The sequence below is a fragment of the Crocodylus porosus genome, unplaced genomic scaffold (genome assembly GCF_001723895.1).
Source record: "Crocodylus porosus isolate Cpor-Errol unplaced genomic scaffold, CroPor_comp1, whole genome shotgun sequence".
Lineage (NCBI taxonomy): Eukaryota > Metazoa > Chordata > Crocodylia > Crocodylidae > Crocodylus > Crocodylus porosus.
The window spans coordinates 43,785,686-43,802,834 of NW_017728949.1; the positions used below are offsets into that span (position 1 = coordinate 43,785,686).

The 17,149-nt window shown below is 40.0% G+C and overlaps 1 protein-coding gene across 1 annotated transcript in view; it reads right to left on the reverse strand.

The window, feature by feature from the left end:
- MYO3B (myosin IIIB) overlaps positions 1–17,149 on the reverse strand; it is a 219,885-nt gene that overhangs the window by 51,594 nt on the left and 151,142 nt on the right. Inside the window, exon 22 of the mRNA XM_019553538.1 lies at positions 14,222–14,351. Coding sequence (XP_019409083.1) covers positions 14,222–14,351 — 130 coding nt within the window. The remainder of the gene's footprint in view (positions 1–14,221; positions 14,352–17,149) is intronic.

The following is a 17,149-nucleotide window of genomic DNA, read 5'->3' on the forward strand; positions in this document are numbered from 1 at the left end:
CATTTGACCCCAATACTCTTTCCTGCCATGGCAGGGGGTCGGACTTGATGATCTGCTCAGGTCCCTTCCAACCCTACCAACTATGAAACTATGAGGCATATGGTGATTAACCAAATAGGCCAAAATAATACTAGGTAAATGGCTGAGTGATTTCCAGCTCCTGGTTTGCACTACCAGGGCATACGCCCCTCCTATTCAATTTAATTTATAATGTGATTACTTAGTACTTGCTGTTGCATCTGCTCCATACATATAGCTCCCTTTGAAGTCAGTGAGAGCTCTACATATGGAGTGACTGTAGCAGTAAGCTTTTATTTGCTATGTACAGTAAGAGGGTAATTATAAGGATCATGCCACAGTATTTTTGATCTATTTACCCTTGTGTCTAGTTGTTCTCACTGATTTAAAATCTACTGCAGAATTATAGGTGACAGGATTTAAGTTCAGTTCAGCTCTGGGTTATGCCACTTGTTTTTGGCATTTTAATGGGCATTGGGCAATTAGTGTTAGAAGTTGCTTGGAAGTAAGTACAGTGAATCAGGAAACCCCACAGTTAATTTTTTCCCTTTGAGACTCCACAACAAACTGCTGCTGCATCCTGCTTTCTCTCCTTTTTGTCACCCCATCCCCAGTATCTCTGGAGTTGCAGTCTATATGTAGTCAGTACAGTTCTGCAAGACTGCTCCACCCAGGGACTCCTGGGAGTTGTATTCCAAATCCAGTCACCAAGGTTGCTTCCCCTGCTGTTGCACATTCACATTACAGTGCATTTCATTTAGTTTACAGAGTATATTACACAAGGAGCATGCTGTTTCTGCTCATCTCTGGTGCACCCTATGCTGATGAAGTTCCTGTGGTGGATTGACCATTAGAGAGTTTGTGGAACATGTTAGAAAAAGCACTGGTGTAAAGAGTCTGATATTCCTTGGCATGAATTTTCCCTGGCACTCAGTGGTCCTCACTGATACCAGCTATAATGAAGGGTTGAACTGGGTCATATCTACAACACTCTAAATAGCATAACAGCATTGTTTTGAGCCAATACTTTAGCTACAGTTGTACTAGGGTTTTTTACCGGGGCAATTTCTCTTTAATGTTTTCAACTTGAACACTGCCCTGCTATGGTGCATCTACTGCAAATACACTAAAATCTAAATTAAAGTGTTCAATGTAATATCAAAGAGATGGAAAAGGTGTCTTCTCTGATTCAAAGAATAAGATTAAGAATCCAAAGTCAAATTTTCAGCCAGTATAAATTGGAGGTACAATGGGAAGGGAGCGTAAACTGTTAATGAAACAATGTACTGTTTGCAAGAAAGAATTACTACATAGAGCTGATCAGAAAGTGAAATTCCCATTCCATAGGAAATAGTAAGGTTTCTTATTTTTATTCTGAATCGGAACAAAACCCTGTAATTGGGAAATTCACCAATTATTTTGATCATTTTGAAATATTATAATGGGATATAATCTATATTATATAATATTAAAATCATATAATGTAAATCAACATGAAATAAAACAAAATGAGAAATTAAGGAAGCATTTTACCTAAGTAAAAGCTGACAATCAAAATGTTTCCATGAAATACTCTGACTTCAATTAAACTATGTTTTCTGATGGAAAACTGTTCAGTCAAAAAAATTCCCTCTAGTTCTTATAAAATTGACAATTGTGTACAACAGTATTTTAGACAGAAAGAACAGGTGGTGTTTATAGAAAAGATTTTGTCTTCAAAGTGCTCAGCATACATTAACTCAGGGTTGTCCAACTAGAAGCCTACAGGCTTCATACAGCTCTCAATGGGTTAAAACCTAGCCTGCAAGCTCTGGCTCAGGCACCACTTCTTTCACCACTGCTGCTGCTGCCGCCAAGGCTTCCAGAATCTCTCACCTCCTCCAACTTCTTTCCTGATCCTGCCCCTGGGGTGGGGCAGGGTGGTTGGTTGGGGACTGGGGAGCCTTCAGTCTGTGCAGGGGTAGGAGTTTGAGCTGACCACATAGTGGGCAGGAGGCTGGGGGCAGCCCTCCATTCACTGTCCAGAAGTTGATCAGCTCTGTATTCACTAATCAGTCCTCATACCATTGCTGTGCATAAACAATAATACCCATTAATTAACAATGAGAAACAAGGGTAAGTGCACATCTGCCTTTAAGCACAGATGAAGCCCACATGACTTCACATGCTTAACTTTAAAAATATGCTTGGTACCTTCCTTGGTACCTAAGGGGACATGGAGAGGCTATGACCTGTTCTAGAAAGCCTTTGATTCAACAGGAGTTCCACAGGGTCATGACTGGAAGGATAAGAACTAGTGGAAGTGATTTCCTCAAGGTCACACAAACCCTGATACAGTTCCCACTGAAGTCAACAGCAAAACTCCTAGGCAGTTCAGGGTTGAAGGATCAAATGTAAAACAAGTCATTGGCAGCGACTGATATAGTAGTAAGTGACCTACCTATTCTGCCCTTGATTCCAAATTTTCTTTTACAGATAAGGCTCAAAAAGATGACTACATAAAAGAGAATTTCCAAACATAGGCATTTACCCTTCAGAGACAACAGTGACCTTCTTGCCTTAAAACAAAATATGGAGCTTGTGAAAAAGGAAAAGGACCCAATTCTGAGGCCTGTGAGTTAGGAAGTCTCGCTATTAATTCTTACTCAGGTCTCAAGGGTTCCTAAGGTTAATGCTTACCAACTGTATTTCTGCACATCTGTTTATTTTGTTTTATTCCCCCACATAAACTGGAATGATTCAGTTTTGGTAGGAAATAATATTTTAAGGAAAATAATCTATTTTTTATCTATACTTAATGGGACAAATACCCAGTGCTATTTTTAACGTTTTGCTCCAGAATCAGCGCTATCTACTTCTCATGCTGTTCAATTATGAGTTCTCACAAATCAAGTCAAAAGAATCAAGGCTGAGTTAACTAATAGAAATAAGTTATGTTGGTTCAGAAACTCACTGACCTTTGCAGCTTGTTGTATGGTGAAGGAGCAGTGAAGGTGGACCTTGTTAAAACAAAGTACAAAATCAGAGCACAACAGCACCACCATCATACAAAACACTGAAATGAATATATGCATAAAATCTAATACAGACTCAGAGATTAGATTTCCACAAGACACATATTATATTAGCTACAGTAAATATGAACTTGATTATGTAGAGACATTTGGAAACGTAATCACACTCATTATAAAGAGTACACCCACAAAATATTAATGCTGCTTAAGCTGCCAGTATGTTGCATATATCACTTGAGCATCCAACAGGTCTCTGCCACTCTACAGACTCATATACAAATTTTAGAATGATTAATTTTTCATTTAAAATGTGATCCTTTGAATTGCTGACTGCCTTTTGTGAGCTGATCTTCCCCAATGCCTTTTGATCTCAAGACACTCAGGATTATTATCTTTTAATAAAAACTTCCTTTTAAGATAATCAATATAAACATTATCTAAACACTTCACTATTTAAACTTCTGTATATATTACACAATGAGATCCATAGTTAATATTAAAAACAATAATATTTCTAGGCAACACATCTGCTGTTACACCATAAAGCTAATTTATATTTTTAATTAAATTAGTTAAATTAAATTAGTAAACAATGACATGTTAAAGTAAATTACTGTGCTTTCATATAACACTTATTAAGCAGGTAAGAAGTTAGGTTTGAAGAGAAAAAGGTTCACCTCCCCAAAACTATTCAAAATAAAGGAAACAAAAAATATCTTCTCAAGTTTTCCTGATTAGGAAATAGTCCACTATGAATTAACACACTTAAGTAATTAATATCTATTTCTTAAAGCCACATACTCTTTCAGGGCTCGATCTTCAAATGCATGAAGCCATATTCTTTTGAATAGCACTTTATTTCAAGTACTGAAGTCAGTAAACTTCTCCTGGAGAAAGGTACACTTAAGACAAGCAAAGCTATCACAGTGTTGCCCTAAGTATCAATTGCTGTGCTTACCATGGGTAAATATTATGCCTCATTTTAAGTGTTAGCAAGATTGGGACCTTAAATATGATTTTGATAGAAGGCTGTAACCATAGGGGAGTGCTCTTCTTATGGTTTTTCTAAATAGTCGACATTAGTGGCAGATTTGGACTCTACTTTTGTTACTCAGCATCTGTTTATTACCTATTGCCTTATGCCCTGGGATGTGAAGAACAACCTTACATACAAAAAAACCCACTGAGTGGTATGCCATACAATTGGGAACCTAAATAAAAATGTAATCAAACACCCATTTCCCAAGCTCAGTTAAGCTATATTTAATTTAGTTTACTGATGTCCCACATCTGCAACCCAGTAAAGTTCACAATCGTTACTTTGCACAGCTGTGGTTTAAAGTCTCTTTTTGCACACAATACACTGGCAGCAAAGCAAAAACAATCAACTTTTATATGCTTTTAACATATGGACCAGACAGAAGTAGGAAAGCCTGTTGTGTTCTAAGAAGAAAATATATAGCTTCCATAACTGGACCCAAATTCTTGCAAAATATACATTCTGATTCATCTTTAAGGAGAGAGATTATAATTACAATAGCTTTATTTTTTTATTAATTTGATTCAAAGTGTCTGCAGTTATCTTTTAGCAGGGAAAATATATAACACAAAAGTCCCGTTATAAATAGATTCTATTGTGGGATAAATTAGTAAATTATAAAATGCATTGGAGTCTTTTGCTTTATTGTGATCTGTGGAAGTATAAGAAAAAAGTCCTTTCAGCCTAAATGGAAACATATTTCATTTCAGTGAATAAATATGATGTACACCAAGCCAAGAGCCCAGTTCTGCCAACACTTATCACTAGCCAGAATGCTTGCACTTCATAGGACTACAGAGTAATAAACACAACAGGTGAAATCCTTGTTCTAATGAAATCACTGGCAAAATGCCACTGGACTTCAGATAGGCCAGAATTTCACTCTATGGCCAGCAGCAAGCATTTGCAGAATTGGAACCCAAAAGAATCTATTTCTTCTCTCTTTTTCTGTTCATTCAGTAAGTAGTGTCAAAGAAATAAATGAACTAATAACAAGACACTCATGTTTCACTGGAAACTCGCCAAGTAAAATGATACCTGCATTTTTTTTCAAAGGTGGCTATGCAACGTAGTAGTATATGTTCAAAAATTCTGCATCATGTGATTGGAAACAGACATCAGCTCTTGAGTTTTTAAAGTGACCTCCAAAGAAAGGGAAGAAACAGTGTTTGTGCTTTTGTTTATGGACTTTTAGAACATGTAAAGGATGCAAGAAATATTTCCAATTTTCTTTTTAACATATCAGTTTGTCCTCACTTTGCTGGTGAAGGGCTGTAGAAATGGTTGGGACACAGAAGACTGGAGTAGCATAAAAAATGACTGAAACTGTTGAGGAGGGAAAGGGATATTTAGGTAGTCTGCTTGAAATTCATTTATTTTTGTAACTATTTTCCCTCAAACTATAGAGAAAAAGTTTTCTTTATGAAATGTTGAAACTTTACATCTCTTGAACTGAAGGCTGAGAAAACTTTTAATCTGGTTCTCTGGTTGGCCAGAGGAAAAATAGAAAAGATAAGCCATTTTCTTAATTGGAGAAATCCAGCTCCTATGGACTTCAGTAGAGCCAGAATTTTATCCAATAATTTCAATGAAAAGAAAATCAAGCAGAAAAAACCCTTTTATATAAACAAACCCTTTAACTCTGCTAAAAAGCAACTTTTCTTCCCCCTCCAGGTCACCATCTGAGATTTCTAATGCTTAATGGAGATGTGATATGAAAAAGCAGAAGCTATGGAGACTCCTGGACAGCAGAGCAGCAGCAACAGCCTACGCTGGGTTCCAGAGGGGAAAAAAGAGTTTCTTTTGGAATACCATCATGATTTTTTAAAGTTCAGTCCTAGAGTTAAGGACTAGGACCCTATAACATGCACACTTTGCCCTCAATCCAAAGAGTTGGGCCACCTATAAACACTGAACGCAACAGAGAAACATAAAAGTATGCAAGCATGGATTGAAGAGAAAATGCCAGAAAATGAATACACTCTTCTCTTGGGCTACATAAGACAGGGATCCCAAGATGCTATGGAAAAACAATCCCCAGTTTACCGTGCTCTTTTTTTCTCTTATTTGAAAAATGTCAAGGAAGATGATCATGTTCTTTTCAGGAAAAAGGATGAAGTAAAGAAATGTTTGCAAGATCTCTCCTGTATTAGTGAAATCCAGACCAGAACTCAAAATGGCCGCCAAGTGCCTAGTATGGTCTTTTTTTTCCTTTAGTGGAGGAAAGATTGACTTGGAGCCTTTAACAATTCATTGAAGACTGCGCTGAGGGCACCATACACTGCTTTTTTCATCACAGTAACAATCCTCTTCTATAATAACTGGCATACAGAATGTCAGACTCTCGTCTGGTTCGTTATTAGAACTGTCTGTCCTAGCTGGACTCTGGCATCGACTTCTGAAGTCAACAAAAGCAGCTAGCTCGGTGCTTCTTACCCATTAACTATTCCTTACTGCTCTACATAACCTATACATCTAAATCCATCCCAAACACAGGTATGAATACTTGTTCAGGGCATCCCCATTTCACATGTGGTGGCAGTACTGAAGAAAATATCCACACCACATCATTTTTCTAACTGATTTTAGAATTGGTTCAACTCACCTGGTTTAACAACCAAATTCCTAGCCATTTTTGTTGCAGTTTGTTCAATTGTTCTCTATGAAATTCAGTGATACAGTACGTTAGGGAAGACTTTGGGCTAATGGTTTAATCTCTGTCCCTAGCCCAGGAGAGTATTAAGGGCTCTGAATCAAGAGAAAAGGCAGGTTCCTACCAGCAGTCCAGGGTTAACACCTAAGAAATATTAACAGAGATGAAGTTTAACATGCAAGTCCTCCATTTTGCCTAGTTAGTTTGGCTAGTTTAGGTAGCTCCCTGTTAATTGTGGTGGCCATTGTGAATCCCATTTTGAGGCACTTAATTGCACAGTGTAAGAAGGCTAAGAGCATAAAAAGAGCTATAGGTTTTGTCTGTGAGTCAGGGATTTAAAAGTTAGGCCTATGGGTTTGTGGATCAAGCCTCAATGACTTGTCCAGAGCCTCACAAGAAGTCTATGGAAGAGCAGGAACCTGAAGGAAGGTCTCCCATGTCCTAACCCAGTGACATAGCCCCTTGCCTGATTAATGGAGATTTGCACAGGGTTTCTCAAACAAGTCCAGGTCATAGTGAACACTGCTGTGTTTCCACAGCAGTTAAAACATAACACAGTACAGACGGCACCTATGCAAGCTTGGTATATAAATTCACAAGCTGTTGACAGTCCTGTGCCAGTACAAGTGCTACATTTATTATTCCAATATTGATCTCATGTAGAAAAGTGAGCCTTTAAAAGCTAGTCAGGGCACACTCCACCCTTCTTGGAGAAACTATGATATTATGAAGCAAAGAATTAAAAGAGAAAAAAACAAAAACTTACTTAAAATGATGTGCCATTTTGACATTTCATAGTTCCTGTTTGTTGAAAGTACTAATATGACTCCCAGTGCTTTAGTATCAGAATGACTCACAATCTAGACAGGATATTTTTACCTTAATAACACTTCTGAGAAACAGGGAGTTTCTCCTACCCTGCTTTTACTGGTATTCTTTTTAAGACATGGATCCAAAGAGAGGCTTAAGTAAAATTTAGGTATCTACATCCAAGAGTGTGATTCTTAAAACCATACCAAATTCTGTAGACTCCTGAAAACCAAAGGCACTTACATTTTCACCATTGTTCCTAATCGCCTAAAATTCAGCTTTTGTGTGTTTGCAGAAGTAACTCAGTCTTGTCAGTGCTGAGCAGGTCGGTGCCTATCTCATGGTTAAGCCACTTTGGGATCCAGAATGAAGGCATTCCCATACCTACTATCCTCTGAATGTTCCAAGACAGTAAGCACACAACTACAAAACACAGAGGAATAGAGGTTTCATTACCCTCTTCTTCAGTAAAACAGTCTCATGGCTAGAGCACACATTCAGGGTATGGAAGACCTATGTTCAAGTACTTTATTTGCTTCCACAAGCCTACCCCCATCACAAGAATGCTCTAACAGCCAGGCTACTATTCCAAGGAATAGCACACATAACCCTTCCTGGTGAAATTGTCATATGAAGCAAAAAAAAAAAATCAAGATTCACTGAGACAGAGAAAAGGAAAGAAAGTGAAAACATGACCCTGTAGCCTAGTGCTTGGCCCCAGAACCAAGGACTGTTACCTTGTTTTACCCATGGACTGTTTAATGTAAAATACATAAACCGTTCTTGGAACAGGAATTGTAACCCAGGAGTAACCACATAGCTCCAGCTCTCTCTTTCTCTGGCCCAATTCATTTTTAATTCTTCTTTGTAAAATGGAACAGGCTCATCACGAAGGAGTGCAAGTGCCTTCACCTCAACAGAGTCTATAGCCTGCTGATTAGAACTCCTAACAGGTAGAAGTATGTTCAAATGCGCTCAGGAAAAAGAGAGAATTTAACTTTCCCACATTTGCAGTGACTGTTCTAAGAAAGGAGTGACTCCATTTCATTTTGGAAAACAATGGCTTACTGTCTAACTCCAGGGCTAGGGACAGACATTTAAAAAGCCTGAATTGATTTAATCTTTGCAGGTTAGTCTAACCTGGCTTTAGTTAAATCAGCTTAAATTAGTTTTGTAACCAGACAGACATCTCAGAAATGCAGGCACATGCCTGCAGCGGCTCAGGCTTGAAGCCAGGGGACACTAGAGTAGCCCTCCTTTCCTTTTCACAGCGCTGAGGGGGGTGTGGCCCAGCCCCAACATGATTCTACCATTAGGGAGGAATTCCAACCCCCACCCCAGCCTGAGCAGTCCAGCAGGGAATGTTTATCACCCCTGACTCAGTGTTTATTAGCTCATTAAGAAAACAACAGAGGGACATTACCACTGACCTGTTGATTCTGCCTTTGTTTTGTGTGCCACAGTTGGGAGGTTGCCAGCATGTGGTCTACTAGCTAAAGCTGAGACGTGTCTGTGAGGGATGGGGGAAAGCCTGCTTAGCAGAGAGTGGGGAGGGGAGAAGGGGGAGCAGAAGCCAGCAGATGCCTGCAGAGACTGCCAGAGTTGCAGCCAGGGAGCAGAGGAGCCAGTCCTGCTGTGGAGAATAGAGCCCTTCTCAGCCCAGAGAGCATGCTGGGGAAGTCTGATTTAACTTAAACCAGCAAGAGGTCTGGGGCAGACATTGCATAAACCGGTTTGAGCCAAAACAGTTAGGTCTGATACTACATTCAACCAGGTTTACGCAAACCGGTTTCAGCCATTCTCAAACTGGCTTATGCGCACTGAACATCTATTCTGTTACAGATTTAAACCAGTTTCTTATCACTTAAACATAAACTGGTTTAATGCCTGTTCCTAGCCCAGGAGAGTATTAAGGGCTCTGAGTCATGAGAAAAGGTAGGTTCCTACCAGCAGTCCACGGTTAGCACCTAAGAAATATTGAGAGGGATGAAGTTTAACATGTAAGTCCTCTGTTTTCCCTAATTTGGCTAGTTTATGTAGCTCCCTGTTAAATGTGATGACCATTATTAATCCCATTTTGAGGCACTTAATTGCACAGTGTAAGAAGGCTAAAAGCATAAAAAGAGCTATAGGTTTTGTCTGTGAGTCAGGGATTTAAAAGTTAGGCCTATGGGTTTGTGGATCAAGCCTCAATGACTCGTCCAGAGCCTCACAAGAAATCTATGGAAGAGCAGGAACCTGAAGGCAGGTCTTCCACGTCCTAAGCCAGTGACATAGCCCCTGAGCCATCCCTCTTTCTACTATTTCCTGATAAGAAGCAGAAGGTGAGAAGATTACTCTAACAAACCTTTCTGTTGGACCAGACATGCACATGGCAGTTATCCTACCTTAGACAGCATATGCAAGCTCCCAGTATCAAAGTGCTCTGAGGGGAAGACAACTAAATCTTGAAACTAGAGACCAAAAGAATCATGTCTGGCTCCAAGAGGAACATGCAGATTCAGCAAAAATGGGGCATCTTGTTCTTGGAAACACACTGTCTTTCTTTCTTTTATGTGGGGCATATTTCTATATTCACTTCAAACACAAAATTCTCATCAGCAAGAACTTTGCATATGGAACAAATGTAGAATATGGATACAATTTGGAAAATTAGTAGGTTAGCATTTAGGTTCACTATCCAGAATATACGCATTCTGCTTGGAGGTTAAAGATCTCTAGAAAGTACAAACAGATTTTTCAAGTTGCTGAATGTGCCTTAGCTCCCTTGAAATAAAACACACAATGAGCTCAGGACCAGAACAAAATTAGTCCCAGAACACTGGGTTTCAGTTCTGATATCTTATAGTTTAGGGTCAGTGTATGCTTTTAGCCCTAATCTACTACTAAAAATGTGTATTCAATGTCCTGCTGTTCATTTTTGACATTTTAAATTATACAGCTTGCTACAATGAAATAGAAACATCTGTTAAGTATATCATCAAATATAACATCCGATCAGTATATTTGATGAATTACAGAAATTAACTTGATCTTAAATTAGCAAAATAATTTTGTCTTTTTAATGCTCTTGCTCAGCTTTTGACACTGGGAAACCATATGCCAAGACATTTATAGTTATGTTGTAATATCTACCTGTTATTAAACTTAGGCTGTGCCTAGCTTTTTCCCAGATGTCAGTTGTGCCCAAAAACTTGTCTAAGATCTCGCCATAAATATATAGTTGTCCAATAAAATATATTACCAAACATGTCTTGCTTCTCTCTTAAAACATTTAAGGAAATTTCCCTAAAATGCAGAGGATTTTGTCAGAGGGTCAAGGAAGCATACATCCGATTCCTTATCTCTTTTCTGAGGGATATTTAACAAATCCATTTTGCAGTAATCATCGAGCTCATGTTATTAGTTTCAAACTCATTCTTGCCTCTGGGATAGCACCACCTAGTGGATATTATACATATGGAAGAGGACTGTTTAGCCACAAGCATGCACACACTGAAAATGCCAAAGCCAGTGGTAAACAGATGTGTGAATATGCTGCTGCTCATCTCCAAACACAGCACTTGTGATGCTGGCAGAAGGCTCATTTAGAGTCAAGTTTGCTGAATACATATTCTTTTAAAACATAGGGTCCATTTAAGTTATTAGCTTTTGATATAAATCAGTTAATAATGTACAAAAAACAAACACAGTTTGATAAAGTATTTGAATCCTAAATGCAGGCCTGGAGTGAGCAGAAATACTTCTTTTTGGTTTTTTTTGAGGGGTGAAGCATCTGTTGGGTTGGGGAGGAAGCGTGTTAAGAGAGGAGTAAATTGTGGTGGAATATTTACATAGTCTCTGCTGTTTTGTTTACAAAAGCTTCTTTGTAGAAAGTTAAGAGGAGAATGGCATTCAGTTCCTTCACTAAGCAGGGATGAAGCAGTATTACCAGCCCTACCTTCTACTTTCAGCCAGACCTTTCATTTATACTTTAGGCTGCCAAAACCAAACCTGGCAACAATCTGATTTTAGAACACAGAGGCCCTTACACAGGACGTGGGTGCCAATTATCTGAGACAGCTGGACAAAACAGAGCAAAATCACAAAGAGTTTAAAAAACAAAGTCACACAATGGCTTTATGACACAGTTCTGTGACATCATGCACAGGAGTACATGCTAAACCAATCTTAACAGGATGTGCTGTATTGATTAGGCAGGAAATACTGTCACTGGTAATCCAGGGAGGGGCAAGAGTTCTGTAAGGGAAGGCAGCAGTCACCTGACCCATTTGGAAAGGAAACCAACAAAAGATTTTAAGATTAAAAAAAAATAGGGAAAGCAGCTGGAATGACTAGCATATGTACTGCAACAATGATTAGTATCTTCTGGCTGGCACACAGAAATAGAGTTTTTAATTTACTGTTTCTCTGGCAAACACTCAGTTCACTGCTGCTGATGTTGAAAATATTGTCAAATGCCAGCGAGTTTGCATGAAAGAACTAGTGTGCAGGAGCTTATCGGGTATGATTATCTTGCTGATCATCAAGCTAAGAATTGATAATAACTGGGACCAACAACTGGAACAAAGAATCTAATTTGGCATTTAACGATACAAACATAAACAGCACAGAATAACTAGATTCAAATTAAAAAAAAAATCACTGGCAAGGAGTTTCCCAAAAGCAGTTCTAGTCTTTTTAGATATATGAAATTATTTTGCCTTGTCTGATCCTATTGCAGGATGTATGGAATATAGCCTTCACCAACTCACCAAACAAAAATCATAACTAGTAAAGCTCAGAGGGTTCTCATTCCTAGCTAGGTACAGAACACTCCTACCCGAGCTTATACTAGAATCTCTACCCAGATTGTGCCAGCTGTAATTGCTAAACTCAAAACAGATGAAAGGACAGGCAGATTCATCCTTGATTATATAATTTCTGAGATACATTTCTGATTTCTAGGTATAGATTACTAAAACACAAGGAAAGGTCATTATCACTGAAATAGTCTTTCAACTATAGAAGAACAATATAATCAGTACAGCAGGAAGCTATTCTCTGTAGAGGACAAACAACTATTTTGCTATCATTTGCATCTGTGCAAACTCATTGATGTCAAAGAAAATTTCAAATTCATAGCATATATATTTCAGTCCATGGAATTTATATTAGTTTGTAATGACTTCGTGCTGCAAGGTATGCACTAGTTTTGACATTTTGTATCAACATGATACAGATTATTTTTTGCTCTGACTGGCTGCATCTACACATGCCATTAATAAGCAGCAATAAACTATGGAGTTTATTGGTCCACAGTTTATTGCTCCTGGGAAGCTCCTAGGCACGTGGTTTATATGTGTGCCTGGCTTGCAGCACAATGAGCCAGGTCTCGGCATCCCCAGCTGGCAGGCAGCCCTGAGAGTCAGCCTCCCAACCTGGGGCTGCTCTGACCAGGTTCAATGGGCTGTTGAGGTGCTTGCTGGGGCACAAAGGTGCTTCAGTGCAGGGCTAGCTGGCAGGCATCCCCGTCAACAAAGCACCCCTATGCCCCAGCCAGCTGCATCTACACATGCAGTGCTGTGAAGTAAAAAACTCTGCAGCAGGGTAGTGCTTGTAAATACTAGTACTACCCTGCTGCAGAGTTTATTAGTTTTGTGTGGCCTAATAGGGGTGCATGCGCAGATACTGAGACATTAACTGCACAGTTAATTAGCCAACTATGCAGTATACATCTCATGTAGATGGGCCCTCTGGTTAATATGGGACAAGACAGTTAACCAGCAAGCATGCTACTTTTTTTTAAATGGGTAATCAGTGATGTCCTCACAACACAGTGTTTCAGTCTGTAATAATCCTTTAGCCACACAAAAATTTCCAAAAGTCTATTTTTGCTCACACTAAATGCATATCAGATCTGAAGTTTTCAAATATTTGTAAATATACAATCTACCACCTAATTTCTTTTAATTTAATTTTCATTCCTAATGTAAAATAAGCATTTCTTTAAAAAATAGCAAGGACTGTCAGACTCTTTTTGGCTGTGCATGGGTGTTGCATTGGGTTGGGGGGGAAGAGGTTATGTGGCAGAAGTGTCCTATACTGATTCTTTTGACAAATAGTAGATCTCTGAAGCAACTGAACATCTTACTAGTATAATTTAGCAAGAAGACAGGCACCTTCAAGGAAACCAGTGTCACCATTTTTCAATTCGGCTAAAATAATTAATTCCATCAGTTTTGTGTGCTTTTTCTAACACAAATTAGTAAAATGCTCTTTTAACTAATTGGGCACAAGCAATTCTAAAAAGATAGGACATTACTTGCAAAAAAACCCCTCTTTAAGTAAATTAGATATCTAGGAATTACATACAGCATAGGAGTAGGAACAAAATTTCCATAGTTCTCATCTTGACTCTGATAATAAACTCTGGCCTTAGTAATCATTTAACCTCTGCTTTTCTAAAAGGGTGATAATAAAGATACTTACCTCAAAGAGAAACTGAGTATTGTTAGCTGATGGCCATAAATTGCCTCAGAGATAGTAAATGCTTAGTACTTTACTTTGCATCTTGAGTTAACTTTCTACAACCCAGATGGAAAAGAATATCACTGATATGACTGTAACTTCTGTAGCAGGAATAGGAAGATGATGGGCCTTCTGGTGAAGAAGCCCTAAAAGTAGCAAAACTATGCAGAGAAATACCTGTTTTGGTTAATGGACTAGAGAACAGCTGCTGAAGAAGTTTGTTCTCTGATGTTCTTAACACCACCACTATGTCAGCAGGAAGTGTGTCCCGGTTCTTCTCAAGGAACCCGTAGGCATCATATAATACCTAGCATTGGAGACAGAATAAAAAACCAGCTCTGACAGCTAACCCAAACCTTGCCATTTATCTTAAATATGTAGTTGGCAAGTTGACCGAGTAGGCTAATTATTAGTTCAAATGTGACAAGCAGGTGAATTACCTGCAGAGGTCTTAACCTGGTTAGGCTGCATCCTCAAAATGTGAACTGGCTTTAAACAGAATCTTCATTCATAAAATCTCACTTACATACCAAGTTTGTTTAAATAGCTTAATGCTATATAATACTGCATCACATCAAATTCTGATTTACTTGGTATAATGTAACATTCTGGAGCGGCATAATGTAACATTCTGCAGCTCCAGAGAAGCAGTATAACTTGATAGATAACACAAGAAATTAGAAAATGGTTTTCAGATGGGATAGCTAATATCTACTTGTTGTATACAGCAAAAAAACACTTCTCATTGTTACTACTGGATACAGTGGGAACAAAAATGATTACTTTAGAGTTTCCCTCTTCAGTTAGCACTGACATAGGGAACAGTACTTGATATTTTAACTCTTAAAGCTTTGACAAACATAACTGTTCTTTGAATTATTGTAATCATATTTATTAGCCATTGATAGCTCCATATATCAACATAGGAAAGGACCTCATTTTTTTTTAAAGCTACAGTTTTAAACACTCCATTGAATTAGATTCTTTCCCAGTTTGAATCCACTGAAGTTCATGGAGTCACACCAGAACTGAATGCAGCCTTGCTGTGGAAGATAAAAAGCAGCAGTGTTTTTATGCTTCAGTATTTGGGTGGCAGAGAATTTACTGAAGCTGTGTGAAATTTTACAGTTGTTCTCAACAAACCAGAAAGCTGGACCAAGTGGAATGGAAGATTTCTTGAAGAACCTGAGCCTTACCCAGCGCCAGTGCTGAGATTTTAGTGGAAACCATGAAAAACTTGGCCCTTTTATTTCAGTTTTCCTTATAATGGAGGACATCAAATCACAGACAAAGCCCAGGCTACATGAAACCAAGTTGAACCAAATCTACCAAATAAAATCACACATTAACTTCTGAGAACAAAAATGCTGAATTCTGCAGCACTTCAGAACTTATTTATGCAGATAGAGAATTGTCCTTTAGCTTTTGCATGAGTTTAAATATAAACAAACTTTTGGAGAGAAGCTTATACAACTGTGTTTTATCTGTTTAATTCCCTTTCCTACATACACACATATTCAAAACAGTTATTGAACATAAATGCTAACAGTGAGACATATTACAGCTGTATGGGTGTGTTGACACATGAAATTAATGCACATGAATAAACTTTGGCATATACCATACCAAAGTTTATTGCTCCTGGGTGCTGTATCTTCATGTGCACTTGGGACAGCAACACGTTGAGCCAGGTCAGAACAGCCCCAGCTGACCTGGGGGGTCAGCCTGCCAGCCCAGGGCTGTTCTGACCTGGCTCAATGTCCTGTGGAGGGGGTGGCTGGGGCAGGAGGGTGCTCTACTGCAGGGCTAGTTGGCAGGCAGTTCCCTGCACTGAAGCACCCTTGTGCCCCAGCCAGCCCTATCAGTGTCTACACATGCTTTGCTGTGCAGTAAAGAACTCCACTTCAGGACAGTAGGGCTGTGCAAAATTTCACCAAGTGTTTTGTTTCAAAGCTGTTTTGATGCATTTCGAGCTCGAAACAGTGAAATCGAAATGAAACAAAAAGCATTGAAACAGCTTTGAAATGAAATAAAGACATTGAAACATTTTGAAAGTTTCAAAACATTTTGAGTTTCAAAGCAGCCTGGTGGTGGGAGGCAGGGGAGAGCCAGGGCTGCACTCTGAGTGGCTCCGCAGCCCTGTGTAGCTCAGCCCAGCAGGGAGCGCAGCCCTGGCTCTCCCCACCTCCTGCTGCCGGGCCACGCTCCATGGGCTGGCAGAGCCGATTGGAGGGCAGCACCAGCTCTGCCTGCCTCCTGCCACCAGGCTGCGCACCAATTGGATCCACCAGCCCTATGGAGCTCAGCGCAGTGGTGGGAGGTGGAGCACAGTGCTGGCTCTGTCCACCTCCTGTTACTGGGCTGTGCTTCATGGGGCTGGTGGAGCCAATTGGAATGCAGCCCAGCAGCAAGAGGCAGGCAGAGCCGATGCTGCACTCTGCCTTTCACCTCCAGGCTGAGCTCCATGGAGGCAGTGGCAGCCTCCTGTCCAAAGCAGATCTGGGGGCCACACCTCCGGGAGGAGTACAGCACAGCCCCGCAGCACTCCTGGGGGTGCTGGCTCCCGGATCTGCACTGGGATGACAGGAGACTGCTGCCTGGAGCCAATGGCAGCATCCGTCTTCCCTGGTGCTGGGTGCGGGCTGCGCGCTGTGCTGGTTGCAGGCATCAGCGGCAGCCTCCTGTCATAGTTTCATAGTTTCTAGGGTCAGAAGGGACCTGAGCAGATCATCGAGTCCGACCCCCTGCCATGGCAGGAAAGAGTACTGGCGTCAAAAGATCCCAGCAAGGTGTACATCTAACCTCCTCTTAAAGACCCCAAGGGTAGGAGCCAGCACCACTTTCCTTGGGAGTTGGTTCCAGACAACTGATCCTAGCTGCCCTGACAGTGAAGTAGCACCTCCAGATGTCTAGTCTGAATCTACCCTCTGCCAGCTTGTGATCATTATTTCTAGTCACTTCTGGTAGTGCTCGGGCAAACAGGGACTTCTCCAGTGCCTGCTGGTCCCCTCTGACTAGTTTGTAAAAGGCCACTAGATCCCCCCTCAGCCTTCTCTTCTGGAGGCTGAACAGGTTCAGGTCCCGTAGCCTCTCCTCATAGGGTCT